The following is a 22705-nucleotide window of genomic DNA, read 5'->3' on the forward strand; positions in this document are numbered from 1 at the left end:
TACTGGCCATCTCTTCTCCATTTCATCAAATTCAAGCTTCTTGTTCTGCTTAACCTGCCAAGTCTTACTTAACTCTGCCTCTAACTACTTATCTGTTCTTCTTTCATTTCACATCGTCCTCGCCCCCTCCTCTTTGCCAGCTTGTTCCTCCCATTTGCTTCTCACCAGTATCTCTGTGGGTACGTCTACGCAGCGATGTAAGCCAGGGATCAAGCCTATCCCCTCTTGCATTCACACATCAATTGCGTTAACCTAGGGCTCGGACCTAGGTTCCAAGGACCCTGCAGGGCTGGAGGGTCTGAGCCCATGTTAAGCTGGGACCTAGGGTCAGAACCCTATTGCTTTCCTGCATGCACACAGCCTTGGCTTCACTCAGGTCCCAGAAGTCTTCTGGATGTATCCCAGAGTTCCTGGGGGCAACTTTCTTCGTTCTCTCTATGCCAACAATCTGTGGTGCAGTCTGTTGCAAATGGATGCCATGCCTCCCTTTGCAAATGGACATAGGTGCTGGAACTAGGAGTGCTGGGGGTGCTGTTGCACCCCCGGCAAGAAGTAGTTTCCATCACATACAGGGTTTACAGTTTAGCTAAATGGCTCTCGGCACCCCCACTATACAGATTGTTCCAGCGCCCCTGCAAATGGCAGCAGCTCAGATCAGAGTTAACCCATTGTCTGCTGAACACTGGTTTGCAAACACACTATCTGAGAGTCTGCAGGGTTCTCAATGGAGATGGATCAGAAGAAGCTTTTTGCAAAGAGATCTGCTTCCTGGTCACAAGAGCATGGCCAGTTTTTGGTGAATCTGTGGAGCGAGGCCAGTAAAACAGTGGACTTCAGCAAAATCACAAGGAGTGACCACGGATACCAGCAGATAGCTAAAAAGCTGGCAGCTCTGCAGATTTTCCAGACTGGTGATCAGTGTGGGGAACAAATTATGATGCTGAAAAGCAAATACAGGAGACCCAGGATAAAAATTGCACCAAGGGCAACTCGCCAGCAACATGCCCGTTTTAGGATGACTTTGACCAGGTCCTGGGCACTGTGCCCAGCACAGAGCCTACTGTGCTTCATAATGACCTGGTGAGCTGGGATTGAATGCTGCTGGCCCCCGAATCCAGCATGGGGACTGACTGCAGCCAGCAGCAGGCTCCCAGCCAGGATCATAAAGTGAGTCTTGTAATGATACCAGTCCCAGGGCAGTCTGTGGATCAGGCTCAACAGCACGTCCCTGCGGCTTCCTGCAGTTCCCATTGGCTAGGAACGGCGAACCGCAGGCACTGGGAGCTGCGGGTGGCCATGCCTGCAGATGGTCAATGTAAACAAACTGTCTCACAGCCGACCAGCAGATTACCCTGCCAGGCCACGTGTGGCCTGCGGGCCACAGGTGGCCCTCCACTGCTCTAAGCTCTTGTGCTGGGGAGTCTGTGATACTGAACGGGCAGGCAAGGAGAATGTTTTTGTGAATGCAAAAGTTTATTGTTTGACCCTTGGCACTGTCTCTCTGCTGTGGTACATACATTCCATTTTCACCTTTTTAAATCCAATTGGTGCGGATTGATGTTTGGGAAGGGTGCTGGGGAAGGTGAAAAGCAGAACTCTATATTTCTTTGGTGAAAGCTACTTCATTAAGTGCATTAACACCCTCAGTTTCTTTCTGTCCTATTACAGTGCAAAAGGTAAACCCCTCCATGGCAAGACAGTATTCCTGTGTATTGCAAATGCTTTCCTGGCAAGAAAACACTTGGATGGCTAGGGCTTGGGGTGGGACATTCTATAGTAACCAGCTATTTGCTGTGCACTGACATGACATTTAAAACACATTTTGCTGAGTTAAGTGTGCAAAGCTGGGCTTCAGTTACCTTTTCCTATTCCAGTGCTTGTGCTCCCAGGTTACTCTGGTAGCGTCCTCACTGTGTCGGAGTCATATCTGTCAGAGAACTGCACTTGCGCCTGGCTGCTTTGCTGTGAAATATGACAGTCCTCAAGACTAGACAAATGCAGAGACAATAATTATTCTGGGGGTGAATTAAAGCTATTCTCCAACAAGGCAAATAGAATGTCAGTAAATTCCACAGCACCGAAAGCGATCACCGCTGAGCTCAAAGAAGCATGCGGCATTTCAGCCCAAAGGGTAAGTAAACACTGTGGCACTGGGCCTTTACAGAAAGGGGAGGCATACAGCTGTATTTTCCAATCTGCTTCACTTTGTGCTGCTTATACAGCTTTGCTTGATTGTCGTGGAGAACGGAGTCCTAAGGCACTCATGTGATATTAGAAGGAACCCAACATGGTTGCTGCTGCTGGGCATCCTATCAGCAAATTTCAAGTTCATATGCTCTATGAAGCTGCTTTTTAAAAATCCCAGCTCCCTAAGTGCATAGGGCATTATTCAAAGCCCACAAAGGAATGATTCAGGGGCTAGGGTGCTAGCCTGGGAACTGGGAGCTTTAACATCAATTCCCTGCACTGCCACAGGTTCTCTTTGTGATGCTGGGTAAGTCCCTTAGCCCCTGAGGGTATGTCTACACTGCAAAGTAAGCCCAGGGTTACTAGAACTCGAGGTAGTTTTTAACCTAGGACTCGAGCATCTACACTCCTTTGTAACCTCCGGTTAGGAATTGTTGAACTCTGGGTCCCAACCTGGGGCAGCAACATCTACTCTGCATTATGTGGGCCTCAGTGCAACTGCCCATATCCCAAACGTCCTAACGCCCTCCCAAAATGTGGCCCCTCTAGCCCTTTGTTCATGGTGCAGTATGGGAAAACTTGATTTCCACCAAACTTGACTGTCTAGAGGAGAAAGAAAGTCGGCCTGTGGAATAGTGGGATGCTTTTTGTGGACTTCCAGAGCACGAGTCCAGTGGGGCTGTGTCTGCACTGCACAGCAATAGAGCTTGAACCCTGAGTCCTGTCTTGACTCGGGCTTGGATCCTCCACTCCATGGAATCCTGGGACCCTGGGTTAGCATGATTTATGTGTAGACGGAAGGGAGGTTAGGCTTGAGCCTGAGTTCCAACACTGGCTTACTTTGCAGTGTAGACATACCCTCTGTGTCTCAGGTCCCAATCTGTAAGTGAGGATAACTATACTTCCTACCTCACAGGGGTACTCTGAGGATAAATACATTATAGTCTGTGAGGCACATGGATACTGCAGTGACAGGAGCCAGATAAATACTTTAGGTTGAAGTAATTGGGACCATTCTTGTGGCATTAGTGGTCTTTGGATCAGGCCCAGAGAAATTCAGTTTGAAATCCGAATGATAGGCATTAGCAAACTGTCCACCCTGCTTGTCTGATGTGTGATTGTCCACTCAGTGCTCTGAGGTGCACAGCTCCAGATAAGTGCTATTGGATCAATGTGTGAGCAAAGTATTAGGGAAATTCATTGTAAAAAGGTACAGTACAGCAACAATAAGGCTGAGAGTATAAATGCACCCAAGTTAGGACATTTGAAGTTCCTGTTTCCGTGGGTGTAATACAGACCATCATGTGTAATCATATTCGCACTCAAAGGAGCAAATTATAACCCTGATCCTCAACTGTTTTCAAGCACTGCTCTGGGAAGATCATCCCAGTGTAGGCTGGATCATCTGATGTCATTTTTTTTGCAGCATAGAGACCATGACTGTGGAAAGGGGGATATAGTCAGGACTTCTCTGTGCTTCAGTGGTCTCCAGTTGCCATATTGGCCCTAGGGGCGATTTGGAGGCTGGCATCAATTAAAGCAGCCTGACGGCTGAGATCCTTCTTGCTCTGGAGCATCAGTATAGCACACTGCCAGCAGTCTGATCAGTAGAGCACAAAGGAAGTTTAAAGCCACTTATGCACACACCTCTCAACTGTGCTCTGCTCTCCTTGACGGCTTCTGAGGACTGGGCCCCATATTTGCGCTGAGAGCCATAGCTTTGCATAGCCTGACTTTTGGGCCATCCAATTCTGAGCTGTAATGTTGCATTAATGTAGGGAGTTTTGGTTTGTTTTGGCTTGGGCTTTTTTTTTTCTCTGAGGGCCAGATTTTCAAAGGTATTTAGGCATCTTTACATGATTTCAATGGGTGTTAAGGGCCTAACTTGCTTAGATGTTTTGAAAATCTCTCTAGGTGCCTTACTGGATTCTAAATGCTTAAATACATTTCAATATCAGGCCTGAAGATCTTCCTTTCTTTTTTCTTTCTGTAACGTACAATCTGAAAACTATATTGACTCTAAATACAAATCTAATTTATGACCATTTTCAGAATGGTACAATACTGATCAAAAAGCAAACTCATGTCTTTTTATATACTCAAAGATGAATAAACATGTGGGATTCTTTTTTGCAGTCCAGAGCATGATTCTCAGACACTAGCGTAGTAACTCATAAATAAATGATGAGACCTGAAATGCTGGCAGTGAATCAGGGACATGTCAAGAATTTAAATGCGCTATTAAGCTGAAAATGATCCTTGCAATGTGCTGGAAGGAAACTTAAGATAATAAAACCCCTGCGCACAGCAAGTTTGATATCCTTGTCTCTGATGCAATACATGAAAATAAATAATTGGGAGCGATATGGAGTGTAACTTTTTTTTTCATTAGGAATATGCAATTAAATAAATTGACAAGCACAAGTAATATTCATCCTGTTACCACTGCAACTTGGAAATAAATTCAAGGAGAAAAGACATTCATGAGAATTCCCCAGCACAAGCTGCTATATCCTCCTTAAAACCCTTCCTCCAGACCTCCTCCTCCTGTGATCTCTGCAATAAAATGTCACCTGATAATGGTTAGATTGGGATAATGGCAGAGATCTCTCAGACTTCTTTTTTTTTTTTTTTTTGTTACTCTTATCTGATGGTTAGAAAAGAAGCAACTCAAAACTGCTGTGATAACATGTGAACACACAAACTTGTTGTTTCTCTTGGCCTTCCCCCTTCTGATTGTTTGATACTCATTCTTGCATCCTGTTGTAATCAAGGGACAGATACCTTACTTGTGGAGTATAGTGCTGCTTGGTGTGAGTAAAGTTATAGGAATTATTCCACATAAGAAAGGGTGGCAGAATCTGTCTCAGATTGTAAGCGCTTTGGGGCAGGACAGCCTTTTATTATTTGTTTTGCCTACCACAATGAGACCATGATCCTGAGTGGATTTCTTAGTTGCTATTGTATTGCAAATATCAAAGAATAATAACAATAATGCTAGTGTAAATGGACTTGGGCTGTTGTATAGAATAAATCTGTGACCTCTCTGTTCTTTATTGCACTCTGGTAGGCTGCTCTTCATGGGAGTTGGGTGCACTTAGTAGAAATCAGTGGCTTTGTAGGACAAGTTCACTGACTGTCATTACTATCAGCAGAAAGGTAAATAATATAATAAATACTAAATATACTAATTCTTGAGTTAGCAGAATAAAATTTGATTAAATTTCATACATGTAAACCTCAGGAATTTCTGACAATTAGTACAAGCATGCATTTTACACAAATAAACAGCATAATTTACATCATGCTCTGTTCTCACCTATCTAGGAAACACCATTTTGCAAAACAGGTTCAGCATGATTGGAGGGTAAGCAAGATTTCAGGGTCTAAGTCATCTTTAACCATGAGAAACCAGGATGAACTCTGTGGTGTTTGGGGGGTACGTGGACAGATTATCACACAGCTGCCTACTGTGGGGTTCTTTCACTTTCCTCTGAAGCATCTTGTGCTAGCGAACTGTCTGCAATGGGACACTGGACTAGTTGGACCATAGGTCTGATCCAGTATGGCAATTCCTATGTGCCTAAATAAAAAAACACAGTAGAGAAAGGGCAAAATTCTGTCCTGTCGTGCACAAGTGCTTTGGGCCGGAGGGAAAAATGCACAGGGAGCTTTGTCTCCCCAAACACCCCTGCCAGGAGCAAGGCAGGTTATACTCCTTGGCACTTGCTTGAGCACTAAAAAAGGGGCCAGGCTAATACACTTTCTCTCCCAATGCTCCAAGTGGCATTGCCATCTGGCTTGTGGTGCAGGCCTCTAGCCTTCCTGTCCACATCTGTGGTCAGCAGCAGAAGCTGGGGCTTAATGAGAGAGGACACATGCTCCTTCACTTTGGATGCACAGTAAGGTGCATAGCTGAGCATGTTGCCTACTGAGCTTTCTTAACCTGCACCGGCAAAAGGGGTCCTCAGCTCTACTGCTACTGTGCTCAGACTCTCCCACACATAGACATGTAGGCATGAGCACACCCCTCTCTTTGGTGAGTTAGGGCAGGATTTCATCCCAAACTGACACAAATATGGAGCACAGAAAAAGAAAAGGGACTGATCTTTAATTCCATCCCCAATAGATTCAAGATGGATCAGCTGACTATTAGGAGCTCATATGGAAGGAGGAGTGGTCAGCACAAGCCACCACACCTAGACACAGCATTGAGTGGCACCCTGCAGATATCATGGATGGATAGATGGGTATATAAAGGTCATGGTTGACTAGACGTCTTGCAAGAGGAGATGCTCCCTTTTTGGCCAGTTCTTGCCTACGTTTGGGGCTGCACTGGCTGGAGGTGGGCCAGATGGGTGTAGCGCTTCGCGTAGCAGAGGGGTTAAACCAGGTGAAGTCATCTGAACTAGGGCTGATTCTAGCCCAAAATATAGGCCATAGTTGCAATCTGGAAGTTTTATGATATGTCCCCATTTTATGAGTGCATCCAATAGGCTGCTTTTTTTTTTTTCATGCTGCTTCAGTCTTCCAGCTTCAGCTGTTTACTTTTTCAATCTCTTAAATTCAATCACAATAGCTGGTCTCTGCCTATTGCATTTTTATCATGTAGGCTTTTTATATTACTGTGTGCTAAAGGATAGTTCATGGCTTAAAATAATTTTATTTAGCTTTGGCCTGCTTAACCAGACTACACAATATGTTATCTATTCTTCCACTGCTGATGAATATTATATTGCCCCCATAATATGGTTTTTACCTAAGAAAATGCTGTGATGATAGAAATTGCCAGGGGAGAAATAATAATTTATAAGCTGATCATGTCATTGTAATTGTGTTCTCCAATGAAAGAAGCTGTGAGAATATTAAAAATGCAAGAAAATTATTTCTCATTTTCCCCCATCTAGTGCTATGGAAATTGCACTTCTTTTGTTGGAAGGTGAAGGTCAAGAGCAATACATTCTCAAATTTAGCTATTCCTACTACCACCTACTCAACTCAGTAGTTTAGTGGGCATCAAAAAATGAGTTTGAGATATGGCAATCTTGTGTATTAGCTCTTTTTTTTTTTCTCAAAGGAAGTCTTGCTAATTCTCTTTTAAATTTAGGAGCAATGTACTACTACAGTTTTTACAGTGTCCAAGCTACAGGTTGTAATCGTGGGTTTTGTCTTGTTTGTGTGAATTAAGATTAAAACTTTATTGTAACCTTACAGAACTGGGCTGCATCTCTGAGGCCAAATTCCATGCTCTGTTACACTGTTGTAAATCTGATGTTACTCAACTGATTTAATTACCACTGGTAAAGCTGACATCCGTGTTTGGGCAGTTGAACTCTTTTTTTTTTTTTTTTCTTCTCTACAAAGACAAGAGGCAGCTACTGCTAAAAGAGAGAGAATGTTACCATGTTGCAAGACAGTGCCCCAGCGTAGTAACTTCTGTAATGCAGATAGGTCCTTGATTTACATGTTTCACCTTTTGGATTTAAATTATTGGTTTAAAGGCACAGGCCCAACTCAATTTTGATTCTATTCAGTTTATAATGAAAAATATCTTCATTAATTTCGTGCACTTTTTTGTAAGTGAAAACATTGGAGTGGAGCCATTTCCCTTCAGTGCCTGAAACAAAAAAAAAACAGCACTCAACTAATGCATGAGAATGCAAAAATGAGACTGACTGGCCTATATTCATAGCATAATCTGACTGGGAAAAAAATTTATACTTTTAGTGGTGAAAATTAAATGAGATGTTTAAAATCCTTTCTCCATTAATAGTCTAAGGTGTTTCAAAAACCCCTGATGAGGGATTACTTTTGAAATGTGATCAATACTAGAACTGTGCAAACTTCCTGCAAAAATGTAAGGTCAGACTCAAATATCCTAACTCACATTAAACACCACCAGAGCCCACAAGGGGTCCCACTGAAGTAAGGGTGATTATGTGAATACACATCATCAGTGTGGTTTAATGTAGCTATGCCAATTTACAACAGCTGAGCAGAGCACTGGCCTATGGAGATGAACAAATATTGGGAGCAAACAGTATCTGAACTCTTCTGAACCTCGGAGGCTTGATTCAAGCTTTGGACTAAAGTTCAGTTCCATTCATACATTTTTGTATTACAAATGACCTACCTGATTGAAGATAACTTCTGAAAGATCTGTTTGTGTTTTGTTTACGTATGACCTAAATGGAGCTTTGTTTTCCTCTATATTAATGCCTTTTTTAGATATGGAAAATGGCTTGACCATTAAGTTCATTATTTATTAGTTTAGTTAAAGAAAATATCAATTATTAAATAGTAACCATTACATTAACATTTCCAATAAGAGCTTTCAGTGGGCAGGGAAGTCTGAGCCACCTGTTGTGATTCAATAAGATATGGCCTATGCCTTCGAACTCCATAGGCAGGACACCCTTTCAGGTCAAAGAGCATTGCATATAAGAGATACTTGCAGGAATGTGCCTGGAGGAAGGATAAATCCTGTTAATGGAATTAATGTATAAATAATTCAAGAGACCACTCAAAGTAAGGGCTATAGGTGAGTCCTTTCTAAAGGATGCAGTAATGGATTTCCTTGAATATAGCACTAAGTACATAACTCTAGGCTATAATGGGAAACCATACTCACATATGCCTTACATTAGGCTGTGTAATTCTTGATAAAAATGTTGTCTATATTCTGGATTCTAATCCAATCTAGAAACTGATCACTCAAGAGACAAAAGCTCTTGTTAAGGGAGGCATGATCCAAATCTGAAGCTCTAGTGAAAAGGTTTCAATACAGGGATAAATATGGAGATGGGGATTAGGGCTAACCTACAACCTGGCAATCCAGGCCATTCAGCTAGCCAGCACCCAAACAGGTACTGATATATAAAGACATGTTGCTATTGCAGATGGATGCAGGATTCTAGATTACACTTTGCATGTGGGACAGGAGGAGTCAGACCTTGGCCTGAGGAGTGACAGGAAGATGTTTGATGTGTGACTTGCACAGACCAATCTGCTAAAAAGCATTCAGGCCCAGCAACATGTTCCAGTCACGTTGTCTCATGAGTAACAATACACCCCTGTTGAATGTAGTTAGCAGTTCTTATTTAAAGACATGGTTAGTATTTATTCTTATTTAAATGTTTATAGGATTCAATATAAAAGCATTAACCTTAACTACAACACTAGAAGAGAAAGAAATATACTTTCTCTTATGGGAAAGCAGTGTGGAATTTAACAGGAATGAAACCAATATAGTCCTATGGAAGTGTCATAAGGGCCTATAGAAAGGACCCCAAAAGCTACAGAGTTAGAGAATATCGTTCATTATCTTTTTTAAAAAAAAACAAAAAACAACCATCCTACCTAACTCTATGGCAGGGACAAAAATTGCTATTAAGTTATACAGGAGATTCCAAAACATTTCCTCTCTCTCAAAGGGAAGAAAGAGAGAATGAAAAATATAACAAAAACATGATGCATTTGGGAACACTCTTTTTTGTCAAGAAACATAATTTGTCATTGGGTTTTCTTTTTCCTTGTCATATTATAACTGTTAGAAAAAAAATCTGTACTAAGACACACCTTCATGTTTCCCGCCCCCCCAGTGCTGCCCCTCACACATGGGAGAAATTACCTGTAAACATGTTGTCCTTCAAGTCCCTTCTTAAAACTGTGTTTTGCCACGGATTCTAAAAAAATACTTGACAACGTGAGTCAGTTGGTATGCTGAAACGAGTATTGTCGCATTGTTTCCTTGTACATCCCCCCATCTGTCTGTATCAACCAGTTGTCTCTTAGGGCAGATCTACACTTAAAACGCAGCAGTGGCATAGTTAGTCTGCCCTTCTCCCATCAATATAGCAATCTACACCGGGAGCGAGGTTGGTATAACTGTGTTGCTCAGGGGTGGAGATTTTTCACACCCCTGACAGACACAGTTATACCAGTGTACGTTTACAGCGAGGTGGCCAAACTGTGGCTCGCAAGCCACATGTGGCTCTTTTACCATGAAAGTCCGGCTTGCAAGCCCCCTCCACCCCGGAGTCTCTGCCTACCAGACCTGAGGAGGGAGGGAGGAGCTCAGGTAGTTGGGTAGGGACTTCTCTCCAGTAGGGAGGAGGGTCTCCAGGGCTTCAGCCCTGCAAGGCACACCTGCCGGAGCTCGGGGCTTCAGGAGGAGTGAGGCTGAAGCCCCAGCTCCCAGCAGGTGTGCTCCGGCTCTCAAACTTCTGAAGATTGTCATATGTGGCTTGGAGGGCTAGTAAGTTTGGCCACCCCTGGTTTATAGTGTAGACCTGGCCTTATACTTGGATTGTAAGCTGTTGGGAGGAAGGGCCATTCTTTTGTTCTGTGTTTCTACAGCACTTAGCACAATGGACTCCTACTCCCTGACTGGGGCCCCAGACATGACTGCAGTACGCATATTTTTAATACTAATAAAGAGACATCTAGAGTTTTATTTAAGGAGATATTTCAATAATTAGCCTGCAGTGTTACCCAATAGTCTAGCTGGCTAGACAACAGTAATGGGAGTTTTCTAAAAGTCTGAGCTCTACAAAGCAACAGTTAAAATGGAAAACGTAGTTACCTAGTGGGCAAGTCATGCCTATTTTAACTGGTAGTGTATACAGAAGATTACAAATAGGCAACTTGTTGGTTTCTTCAGCTAGATATTGTGTTAAAATAGTGTAACAGCTGTCGACAACATTCCATGTTTTGTACGTGCCCCTGTATTGCAATTCAGTACACTGAAGTTGGAATGAACAGTGTCTTTTAGACTTCTGTTATACCTGTGCCAAATCCACACTGCTTCACCCTAAACTCCCAATTCGAGTTTTGGATTCAAAAGAACCACAAATCTGGAAGCTAGACTCAGAGTTGTATTTTCTGGGAAAACCAGCAGGAATCTTGGTGAAACAAACTTGCAAAAATGTAACAGGTCCACTGTTTCCTTGTTCTTTTCTCTTCTCCTCCATGTGTCTTTCTCCAAGCTCCCTCTGGTGTCTCGGTTATGTTCAGCATTTACTTACTCCTACTCTGTTCATGGCCTGATTCTGCAATGTTTCCTCATGTTGAGTAACACTTACCATTGGTGTCAGTGGGATTAGTCTGAGTATATTCATGTGTGACATGTGAGTGTCCGGACTTCAGAAGGAGGTCCTCAGCATTAGACACAACACTAAGTTGAAAACACTGAGTTTTTTCTCCTTCAGGCTAATACCATTGAAATAAGAGTTTCATGTGATTACTGAAAACAGTTGAAATTGCCTGAAACCATAAATCCCTTCCTGGCACCTGAAACAGCTCGGGTTTACTCAAAACTTATGACCATTAAGTAACACTGGCCCAAGTTCCAGATTTGTAATTAAGCCCCAGACTGGATAAACTCCCCCCCCCCCCCCCCCCCCCCCGTGTTTCCAGGTTTTATTATGCAAGTTTTGATCCGCTTTAGTATTTTCACTAATAAAGGGAGAACTTGAAATGTTCAAATAATCAGCCAAAAGTTTCCCTTGGCAAACTGTCTGAACCTCTGAAATCTACCACATTGGGGTGGAAATCTCAAAAGAACAGGATTTCTGAGGAGATTTCCAGTCTTTCATTTGGGTTATTAAAGCCTTTCCCATGGTGTTTCCAGTCCTGGCTAGAATAGAGAAGTGAGGAAAAACGTAAGAGAATTGGGGAGAATGTGACAAGGGAGTTAAACTTTTTTTGAATTCTAAAAATTGTTTACTTGTTTCTAGAGGATGATAATTCAGGGCATTTAATATTTTATATGAATGAATTTATTTTTAGGAACCTGTCCCAACCAGCACTCTATAGCCTTAGACTCTGCTGCTTGCACTTATCACCTTGTGTATTTTATTTGTGATTTATTCTTCTACACTGTATTAACATTTCACAAGATTTTGCTAACGTGATTCAAGAGTCCATTGTTAACTATCCCAGTGAAGGATGTATTTAAATGCAGGAAAGTTAACAAGGAGATTAGTAAAAAGAAAAGGAGTACTTGTGGCACCTTAGAGACTAACCAATTTATTTGAGCATGAGCTTTCGTGAGCTACAGCTCACTTCATCGGATGCATACCGTGGAAACTGCAGAAGACATTATATACACACAGAGACCATGAAACAATACCTCCTCCCACCCCACTGTCCTGCTGGTAATAGCTTATGCTATCTTCTGTTCCTAGAACAAAAACACCACTTAGCCTCTCTTACTCTTCCATCTCCAGAGTTAGCAAATTGGCTAAAGTATAACATCACTATTCTTATCCAATTAAAGGTGCAGTCCTGCAAATTAAGGAGGGAGGTGTTCTTTATGCTAATACTGCTAAGACTCAAAGGCCTCATCTCAATGCCATCATTGGGAATAGTTTTGTGGTATTAACAAATATAATCTCACCATAGAGGGGAAGCATTGCCTTCTGGCAAGCAGTTACTTTAGGATACTGGGTCCCTGTTTCCCCTTTTCCCCAAACCTACAGCTACCTTAGCACCAGCTGGGGGTTTCAAGTCAAATGGGGTATTTAAAAATGGAAGAAAAATGCATTATTTTTCTTTGATGCTTTGCTTTTTAAGAATCACTTGTTGGACAGATACAAGTAGCTTTAGCTTACCCCTTAGCTTTTGTTCTTACAACATAAATTTTTCGAACGATATATCTAATCACCTATATCTAAAATGACTGACCTCAAGTCTATATGGGTACCCTTAGGCTGATTTCAATAAGCTATCTATTGTCATCACCTTTATTACAAGAGTCCTTCTCCAGAGAACAAATACATCCTAATGGCAGAAATCCCACTGTGATATCAGCACATTATAGTGCTATTTGCTAACTCATTTAAAAATAATGAAGTTGCATCGTCTACTGTGTTATGATAAAAGGTATGAGGCACTGCTGTGAAATGGGATTTGGTTTAAAGTGCAGTCTGAGAACATACCCTATTAAAATGACATTGTAGTGTGCTATATTTATGTGCTCCGTGACTTCCAGATCACATTTGCTCATTAACTAGCCAGAAGGTAGTTTTCCTAACCTTCAGCACTGCAGACATATCCGAGAGTTAGATATTAAGCTGTGCTCTTACTCTTTTATATTATCAGAAATAAAAGGGGGTGGGGGATTAAGATTTAAACTCAAAGGGTAAAATCTTCAGTGAAGATAATGGAAATTTTGCCATTGACTTCAGCGTAGCCAGGATTTCATCCAAGGTTTCAAGACTTGCAATCAAAACATTTCTCTATCCACCCCTCACTCCTCTTTTCTCTGGGGTAAGGTGCTGAAATAACCCCTCCCTCTTCCTGGTTGCATGGAGTTGTTGGGAGGATACTACTCTTTCCCTTTGGCGACTGAGAGGGTTCTATCATCATGTCTCCTTTTGGCTTAGATCTCTCCATCCAACTCCAGCTTCATAAGGGCAGTTCTTTTTTGTTGCTAATTCAGTTGCTCTCATAGAGGTATTGGTTCTCCAGCACTAACAATAATTCAAGCTAGTTTGGTCAGTAAAACAAATAGATATGAGTAAAAAATACCCAGGGAGCCAATCTATTGAGCAAAGAAAGTGATGACAGTTTTACATGGTTTTCTAGCCACTCAAACCTTAAGTGTACCTTTATAATCCTGGTCAGTTAGATGAACAATAGATCCATTTTAATGGAGCACTTTTTCCAGATCATTTATGATCTGGAATAAGTGGTAAACAGTGAGGTGGCAAAATTTGCAGATGATACAAACTACTCAAGATAGTTAAGTCCCAAGCAGACTGCGAAGAGCTACAAAAGGATCTCACAAAACTGGATGACTGGGCAACAAAATTGCAAATGAAATTCAATTTGATAAATGCAAAGTAATGCACATTGGAAAACATAATCCCAACTCTACATCTAAAATGATGAGGTCTAAATTAGTTGTTACCACTCAAGAAAGAGATCTTGGAGTCCTTGTGGATAGTTCTCTGAAAGCATCCACTCAACGTTCAGCAGCAGTCAAAAAAGTGAACAGAATGTTGGGAATCATTAAGAAAGGGATAGATAAGACAGAAAATATCATATTGCCTCTATATAAATCCATGGTACGCCCACATCTTGAATACTGTGTGTAGATGTGGTCACCCCATCTCAAAAAAGATATATTGGAATTGGAAAAGGGAAACAAAAATGATTAGGGTATGGAACGGCTGCCATATGAGGAAAGATTAATGAGATTGGGACTTTTCAGCTTGGAAAAGAGACAACTAAGAGGTCTATAAACTCATGACTGGTGTGGAGAAAGTAACTAAGGAAGTGTTATTTATACCTTCTCATAACACAAGAACTAGGGGTCACCTAATGAAATTAATAGGCAGCAGGATTAAAACAAAAGGAAGTATTTCTTCACAAAATGCACAGTCAACTTGTGGAACTCCTTGCCAGAGGATGTTGTGAAGGCCAAGACTATAATAGGATTCAAAAAAAGAACTAGATAAATTCATGGAGGATTAGCCAGGATGGGCAGGGATGGTGTCCTTAGCCTCTGTTTGCCAGAAGCTGGGAATGGGCGACAGGGGATGGATCCACTTGATGATTACTTGTTCTGTTCATTCCCTCTGGTGCACCTGGCATTGGCCACTGTCAGAAGACAGGATACTGGGGACTAGGTGGACCTTTGGTCTCACCCAGTATGGCCGTTCTTGTATTCTTATGTCCCCATAGTGCTTAGTGCCTGATATCAACTCCAGGTTCTAATGAATCCATAAAATGTCTTAGCACAGAAGCCTTTGGTGTGCCAAGCAAACAAAATGATAAATGAGAACATTCTGCACCTAAAAGATTGCAGAACAGGCTGTGATTAATAGTTAACTGGATTTTTAAAGTCTGCAGAAGTCCATGAACTTTCAGCTTGCTACTGATGTACATTTGTCTAAGGCCTGTTTTCTCCTTGACAGATGGATGCTTTGCTTCATGTTTGAATGCATAATTTAACCTGACAGATTCAATTTCTTTTCCACAGGGCCGTGGCGGCAAGGGAAGCATCTACGTCTGGGCCTCTGGAGATGGAGGCAGCTATGATGATTGTAACTGTGACGGCTATGCATCAAGCATGTGGACTATCTCCATCAATTCTGCTATTAATGACGGCCGGACAGCTCTGTACGATGAAAGCTGCTCTTCGACCTTGGCCTCCACGTTCAGCAATGGGAGGAAGAGAAATCCTGAAGCTGGTGTGGTGAGTGCAGATATTATTGTGCTGTAGTCCTGCTCCCTACACTCACACACGTCTGTATGCATCATTTTCTGCTTAGGAGCAGCAGATGTTCCTTTGTTAAAACTAATATTTTTCTCATTCACAATACCTGACAATGCCCAAACTGTCATCTGATGAAAAGGGAGGTCGATATTGAAAACAGCAATGAGCTTCTATGCTTTATGGCTGCATGTAGGTGGTGTTCCCTAGTTATCAGAATGCAACTTGGAAAGTGAAGCTGGGGCTTATTTATTCATATGTCCTCAGAATTTTTAATTCCCAGGCAGACATTCTTTGTGTAATTGCATGAGAATGAAGAGTTGAAAGACCCAGCGTAACACATTACCTCCAATTGGAGCATATTTTAGGCTAATACAGTCATTGCCAATTTGTCTGTAATCCTATGTATGCTTGGCAGAATAAGGATGATAAGAAAACAAGGTCAGGGCAAAGTAGTAGTGAAATATGGAATATTGTCAAGCTTCTTGGGTGGTTTCTGCATATTCTCGCTGCTTGCCAGACTGCTTAGTGTTTTTCTTGAGAGGTTCGGCTAGGAGTGTGATTACAGAAATGGTGGTTTATTTAATAGCTTAAGAAGCCTCTAGAGCAAAGCATTAAAGATCCTTTTTAATGTGTGTAAAACTCTAAATAAACAACCTTGACACTTGCATCACAAATTCCCATTGTTTAATTCAACAGTGATCTATGTATTATTACTATTATTATTATTATTGTTAGCATTATAGTAACACCTAGAAGCCCCAGGCATGGGTACTGTACAAAACAGAACATGGCACCTGCTCCAAAGATGAAGCATTAGGTGTCAGATTATACCTGATAGGTGCAGGCCTGTGTTGAGGGCAGAGTGGAGCTTCACACCCTAGGGGTACAATCCCTCACGGTTCCAGGTGTACACTGGGAATGTTTCCACTATGCCACCTCTTGGAAGGGTACAGCATGCTCCTCCCAATATGCTAGTGTGTGGTGGGGATTCTCGTACTTTAATAGTCTTCAGATCATTCAGGGTGGGTTCTGATACTTAAAAAGGGCCAGGCAGGTGTCTTAATAAAAAGGTCAGTGTTTGTCAACAGATACTACACATTTTCCAGTTATTTCATGTTCTGAGTATAGGGACAAAGTGGACTGTCCTAGATCTGTTGTATGAGTTTGAAAACGCTGACTTATTTCATTGGGTCAGTTGTATGCATGAAGCAATCTACATTATGTACGTGACTATCACTGTGCAATTTGCTAGCAGACTGTCACATTTGCCTTTAGTGGCTAGTCCTCATAGATGAATAAATAGTTCATAAAATAAATGAATAAATAAATGAATAGTTCCTATTTTTAAGAAAGGGAAAAAAAGTGATCCAAGTAATTATAGGCCTGTTAGTTTGACATCTGTAGTATGCAAGATCTTGGAAAAAATTTTGAAGGAGAAGGTAGTTAAGGACATTGAAGTCAATGGTAAATGGGACAAAATACAACATGGTTTTACAAAAGGTAGATCGTGCCAAACCAACCTGATCTCCTTCTTTGAGAGAGTAACAGATTTTTTAGATAAAGGAAACGCAGTGGATCTAATTTACTTAGATTTTAGTAAGGCGTTTGATACTGTGCCACATGGGGAATTATTAGTTAAATTGGATAAGATGGGCATCAATAGGAAAATTGAAAGGTGGATAGGGAATTGGTTAAAGGGGAGACTACAACGGGTCCTACTGAAAGGTGAACTGTCAAGTTGGAGGGAGGTTACCAGTGGAGTTCCTCAAGGATCAGTTTTGGGACCAATCTTATTTAATCTTTTTATTACTGACCTGGGCACAAAAAGTGGGAGTGTGCTAATAAAGTTTGCAGATGATACAAAGCTGGGAGGTATTGCTAATTTAGAGAAGGACAGGGATACCCTACAGGAGGATCTGGATGACCTTGTAAACTGGAGTAATAGGAATAGGATGAAATTTAATAGTGAGAAGTGTAAGGTCATGCATTTAGGGATTAATAACAAGAATTTTAGTTATAAGCTAGGGACACATCAACTAGAAGTAACGGAGGAGGAAAAGGACCTTGGAGTATTGGTTGATCATAGGATGACTATGAGCTGCCAATGTGATATGGCTGTGAAAAAAGCTAATGTCATCTTGGGATGCATCAGGAGAGGTATTTCCAGTAGGGATAAGGAGGTTTTAGTACCGTTATATAAGGCACTGGTGAGACCTCACCTGGAATACTGTGTGCAGTTCTGGTCTCCCATGTTTAAGAAGGATGAATTCAAACTGGAACAGGTACAGAGAAGGGCTACTGGGATGATCCGAGGAATGGAAAACTTGTCTTATGAAAGGAGACTCAGGGAGCTTGGCTTGTTTAGCCTAACTAAAAGAAGGTTGAGGGGAGATATGATTGCTCTCTATAAATATATCAGAGGGATAAATACCAGAGAGGGAGAGGAATTATTTAAACTCAGTACCAATGTGGACACAAGAACAAATGGATATAAACTGGCCACTAGGAAATTTAGATTAGAAATTAGACGAAGGTTTCTAACCATCAGAGGAGTGAAGTTTTGGAATAGCCTTCCGAGGGAAGTAGTGGGGGCAAAAGATCTATCTTGCTTTAAGATTAAACTCGATAAGTTTATGGAGGAGATGGTATGATGGGATAACATGGTTTTGGTAATTAAATATTCATGGTAAATAGGCCCAATGGCCTGTGATGGGTTTTTAGATGGGGTAAGATCCAAGTTACCCGGGAAAGAATTTTCTGTAGTATCTGGCTGATGAATCTTGCCCATATGCTCAGGGTTTAGCTGATCGCCATATTTGGGGTCGGGAAGGAATTTTCCTCCAGGGCAGATTGGAAGGCCCTGGAGGTTTTTCGCCTTCCTCTGTAGCATGGGGCACGGGTCACTTGCTGGAGGATTCTCTGCTCCTTGAGGTCTTCAAACTACAATTTGAGGACTTCAATAGCACAGATATAGGTGTGAGGTCTTTTTTAGGAGTGGTGGGTGAAATTCTGTGGCCTGCATTGTGCAGGAGGTCAGACTAGATGATCATAATGGTCCCTTCTGGCCTAAATATCTATGAATCTATGATAGCACACTACTACTGCTGCCTGCTATTGGAGCTACTCCTGTAACTCAAGCAGTAGAAGACTATTATGGTGCTAAAAGTCTTGGGTTCAAATCCTATTGATGACCAAAGGGAATGGAGAGGCTTTGTGACATTTATAGAAATATAATATCTCTCTGAATTTTAGATGTTAATGAATATTTACTACTTACTGTCATTGTCCAATCATGCGTTCCCACCTTCACTGTGTATCTATCTGTTCTATTTTAAAGGTGATCTTAGTTTGAAAAGGCAGTAATTTATTCTGTTCCTAGTGACAAGTATAACATTACTGTAATCAACAAGTATTGCCTTCCATGTCTGTAGCACAAGGGAGAACGAAATAGCTATTCTTACACATTTTTTCGATATTTTTGCAGGCTACTACGGACTTATATGGCAACTGTACCTTACGTCATTCTGGAACATCTGCAGCTGCACCTGAGGCAGCTGGCGTGTTCGCATTGGCACTGGAGGCTAAGTAGGTTTAGGAGAAGAGGGATTTTTTTTTGTTTTTTGAATTACTTGTCTGTAATGCTGAAGTTAAGGGCTATTAAAGCTAGAACAGCCAGATCCAAAGCCCACTGAAATGAATAGACTCCTGTTGACTTCAAGGGCTTTGAATCAAGCCCTGGGTGTAGGAACTTAGATGAGTTTATGTAAATAATGCAATGCCCTAATTTGCATAGTGTGTATATATAATGTGCACTGCTTTATTTGCATATATTGATTCCTTTTTACAGATATTTCCTCCCCACCCCACCTGCTTGGTCTTTGGCTGCCTGCTGACATGCTCTTCATAGTCTCTCTCTGGCCCCACCGTCTATCTCCCCGATGCCCCCTCCCCAAGCTGACTCACCTGTTTCCCTCCTCCATTTTCCTCTGTCCCCACTTCTGGCTGTGTCCCCATGGGCTTCCCCCACCTTTTTGAGTTTTCCTGTGCTCTACCATCAGTTGCTCCCTGACCATATAAACCCTGGGTAGCACACAGTTCCCCACCCATCCCTGGACATAGAGGTCTGGCTAGAATGACTGCCTACACAGCACCACTTTCTCCATCACACTGCCCTGTGCACTTGCCATATTTCTATAGCTGTGAGCAGGCTGGGGTCTGTGCTCCAGACAGGGTCTCTTTTCTTTGAGTTCTGGAGGACTAATAGGTGTCTCTACGATTAAAATCCTAGAACAGTCTGTGGGACTCTGACCGTAGAGAGTATGTCTACACTGCAGTTGGGAGCAAGCCTCCCAGTCTCATAGGCTTTACAGTCAGAAGGGACCATCGTGATCATCTAATCTGACCTCCTGCACGTTTCAGGCCACAGAACCTCACCCATCCACTCCTGTAATAGACCCTTAACCTCTGGCTGAGTTACTGAAGTCCTCAAATCATGGTTTAAAGACTTCATGTTACAGAGAATCCACCATTTACACTAGTTTAAACCTGCAAGTGACCTGTGTGCCATGCTGCAGAGAAAGGTGAAAAACCCCCAGGATCTCTGCCAGTCTGACCCAGTGGAAAATTCCCAAATATGGCGATCAGTTAACCCTGAGCATGTGGACAAGACCTGCCAGGCAGATACCTGGGAAAGAATTCTCACTAGTAACTCAGAGCCCTCCCAGCTAGTGTCCTGTCTCCTGCATATTTTTGCTACTGGCAGTGGCTGATGGGCCACATGCCATTGTAGGCAGTCTCAGTAGATAGACTTGGTCTTGCATACTAAAAGTAGCTAAAATGTGAGCCACGATATCTACACTGCTATTTTTAGTGCATTTACCTTACTGAGTGTTCAAATACACCAGTCCTTTCAAACGTATTGTGGAAAGAGAAAACCATCATCATCATGTTCCTATTACGCCTCTGGCATTTAGGGCAGTGATGAAGCTCCTCCACTCCTGTCTGTTTCTGGCAAGTCTTTCAATGGTTCCCCAGCTGTGCCCCAGGTTTTTCAGCTAGACTTCCACAGCTTTTCGCCATGTTGTTTTCGGGCAGCCTCATTTTCGCTTGCCTTCAGGCATCCATGTTATTGCTACTCTGGAGATGGAATCAGTTTCCATCCGAAGCACACGGCCAATCCATCTCCAGCGCCTCCTGGCAATGATGGTGCTCAGATCCTCTTAGCTGCACTGTGTCAATAGATCTTGGTTTGAGATTGTTCTGGGCCAAAAGATATGGAGGATTTTTCTGAGGCAGGTTGTATGGAATGAAGAGTTTGGACATGTCATACTTTGTCATTCCTCTTCTAAACCCCACAACATAACAACCTTTTTTATGTTATTCTTCCATAGCCTGGAACTGACGTGGAGAGACCTGCAGCATCTGACAGTGCTCACCTCCAAAAGGAACCAACTTCATGATGAAGTCCATCAATGGCGTAGAAATGGTGTTGGTCTGGAATTTAACCATTTGTTTGGCTATGGAGTCCTCGATGCTGGGGCAATGGTTAAAATGGCAAAAGATTGGAAGACTGTTCCAGAGAGATTCCACTGTGTTGGAGGATCAATACAAGAACCTGAGTAAGTGAGGACAATGCTCTTTTCCCGCTCTATGGAGGTTGTTCCCTTTTCAGGCACTTAAGTGACCACAGACAGACACAGACACACACAGAAACAGTGACCCCAACACACCCTCAGTATCTGATTTTTTTCCCCCAGAAATTTATGTCCCGTACTGCTCAGGCCTCTCCTCGACAGCACAAATATTTTAAGTCTATTATTCCTTAAAAGGAATAATATGCCATCTTATTATCTCAAATAGTTATTCAGACACTTACATTTAAACACACTGGTTTAGATAAAACAGTAAAACAAGTTTATTAACTACAAAGAGATTTTTAAGTGAGTACAAGTAATGAGGCATAAAAGTCAGAAATGGTTACGAGAAAAATAAAGATAAGATGTTTGCTAAAGCCTAATTTAACAAACTAAATTAGAATCAAGCAAAATTTCTCATACGTTCCAGCAGATTATTGACCAAACTCTCAGGTCAGGACCCCTCCCCAGAGTATAACACCTGCTTTCTTTGTCTCTTTGAGTCCAGTGAATGCAGTTGGTAGGGAGAGATGGGTGCCTTGGAGTATTTATCCCTCTTTTTTTTTTTTTTGTAGTTTCAGTCTCCCTCTTGAAAAATATTTCCAGCTAGGCACAGGACACAAAGGCTATGTGGGAGGATGTTCCCTGCTGGCTTTTTCTCACATGTTTGAACTCCCTTTGTCATCCCTTCCTGCTTGATGACTCTGTTTACTGCTTAAATGCAAATTAAGTAGAGCACATATACCTTTGTTTGGGATAGGCCTGTTTGCCAATTTCTGTTTGGGCAGAGCTGTGGGGTTTAAACAAGTGTTAATAACACCATACATGGGAATCTTATAGCTTCACATAGAATGTTAACACACATTTTACCAGGACAATACTGACCATAAAATCATGAGTTTTCTAATGATACCTTACAAAGCATACTTTGTAAAAAGTTTATTACAATAGTGTGTGGGTGTGAACACATGGGTATATTCTGTTACAATGTGATATTTAAACTTGGCAATTTCCTATTTTAATGGATAATTTTAACTCCAGAAAACTAAAACAGTCATGCACAGGTATCAAAGATTCAGTTTGAACATTACAGCATTTAATTGTTTGTTTTATGTTCTCCACATCTCTAATTGCCAGCTAGGTAGGCAAATTTATTTTCTGATTACTTTCATGTGCAAAGCAGAATGAGTCAACAAGTGAATCAATTAATACTAATTGACTACAACAACTAAAGTTAATTTAATTATTTGAAATACTAACCTAATGATGGCCAGTTTATGCCTATGACATTTGCAATTTGGCTTTTCAGTGCCATTGTTAAAGGCATTATTATTTTATAGGAAAAGGAGAAGAAAGCAATATACCACCATGGCACAGATCTAAGATAGGCTGGGAAGGCTGTGAGCTGCTTTTGCAAAACCTCATCCATTAAATTTTGTTTCTGCAAAACCAAAGCCAAGGGGTGATTCAGATTTGACTGCATAACTAAAATGCAGAATGATTGTTTTTAAAGACAAATTGGGCCAAAATCTCCTCTCAAGTAGAGCTGGGCAGGATGAAAAGTCAAAACATCAAAAATATTTGCATACTGAAAACCCTTTTATTTTCCATTTTGGGTCAATTGAAATGTGTTGTTTTTATTTCATCATTCTTTTTGTTA

General features: G+C 41.6%; 1 protein-coding gene across 1 annotated transcript in view; it reads left to right on the top strand.

Moving 5' to 3' along the window:
* The window catches only part of PCSK2 (proprotein convertase subtilisin/kexin type 2), a 203363-nt gene that overhangs the window by 172562 nt on the left and 8096 nt on the right, over window positions 1-22705 (top strand). Inside the window, exons 9-11 of the mRNA XM_048842753.2 lie at window positions 15176-15391; window positions 18897-18997; window positions 20803-21030. Of these exons, the coding sequence (XP_048698710.2) occupies window positions 15176-15391; window positions 18897-18997; window positions 20803-21030 (545 nt within the window). The remainder of the gene's footprint in view (window positions 1-15175; window positions 15392-18896; window positions 18998-20802; window positions 21031-22705) is intronic.

This window comes from Caretta caretta, chromosome 3 (genome assembly GCF_965140235.1).
Source record: "Caretta caretta isolate rCarCar2 chromosome 3, rCarCar1.hap1, whole genome shotgun sequence".
NCBI classification, from domain to species: domain Eukaryota; kingdom Metazoa; phylum Chordata; order Testudines; family Cheloniidae; genus Caretta; species Caretta caretta.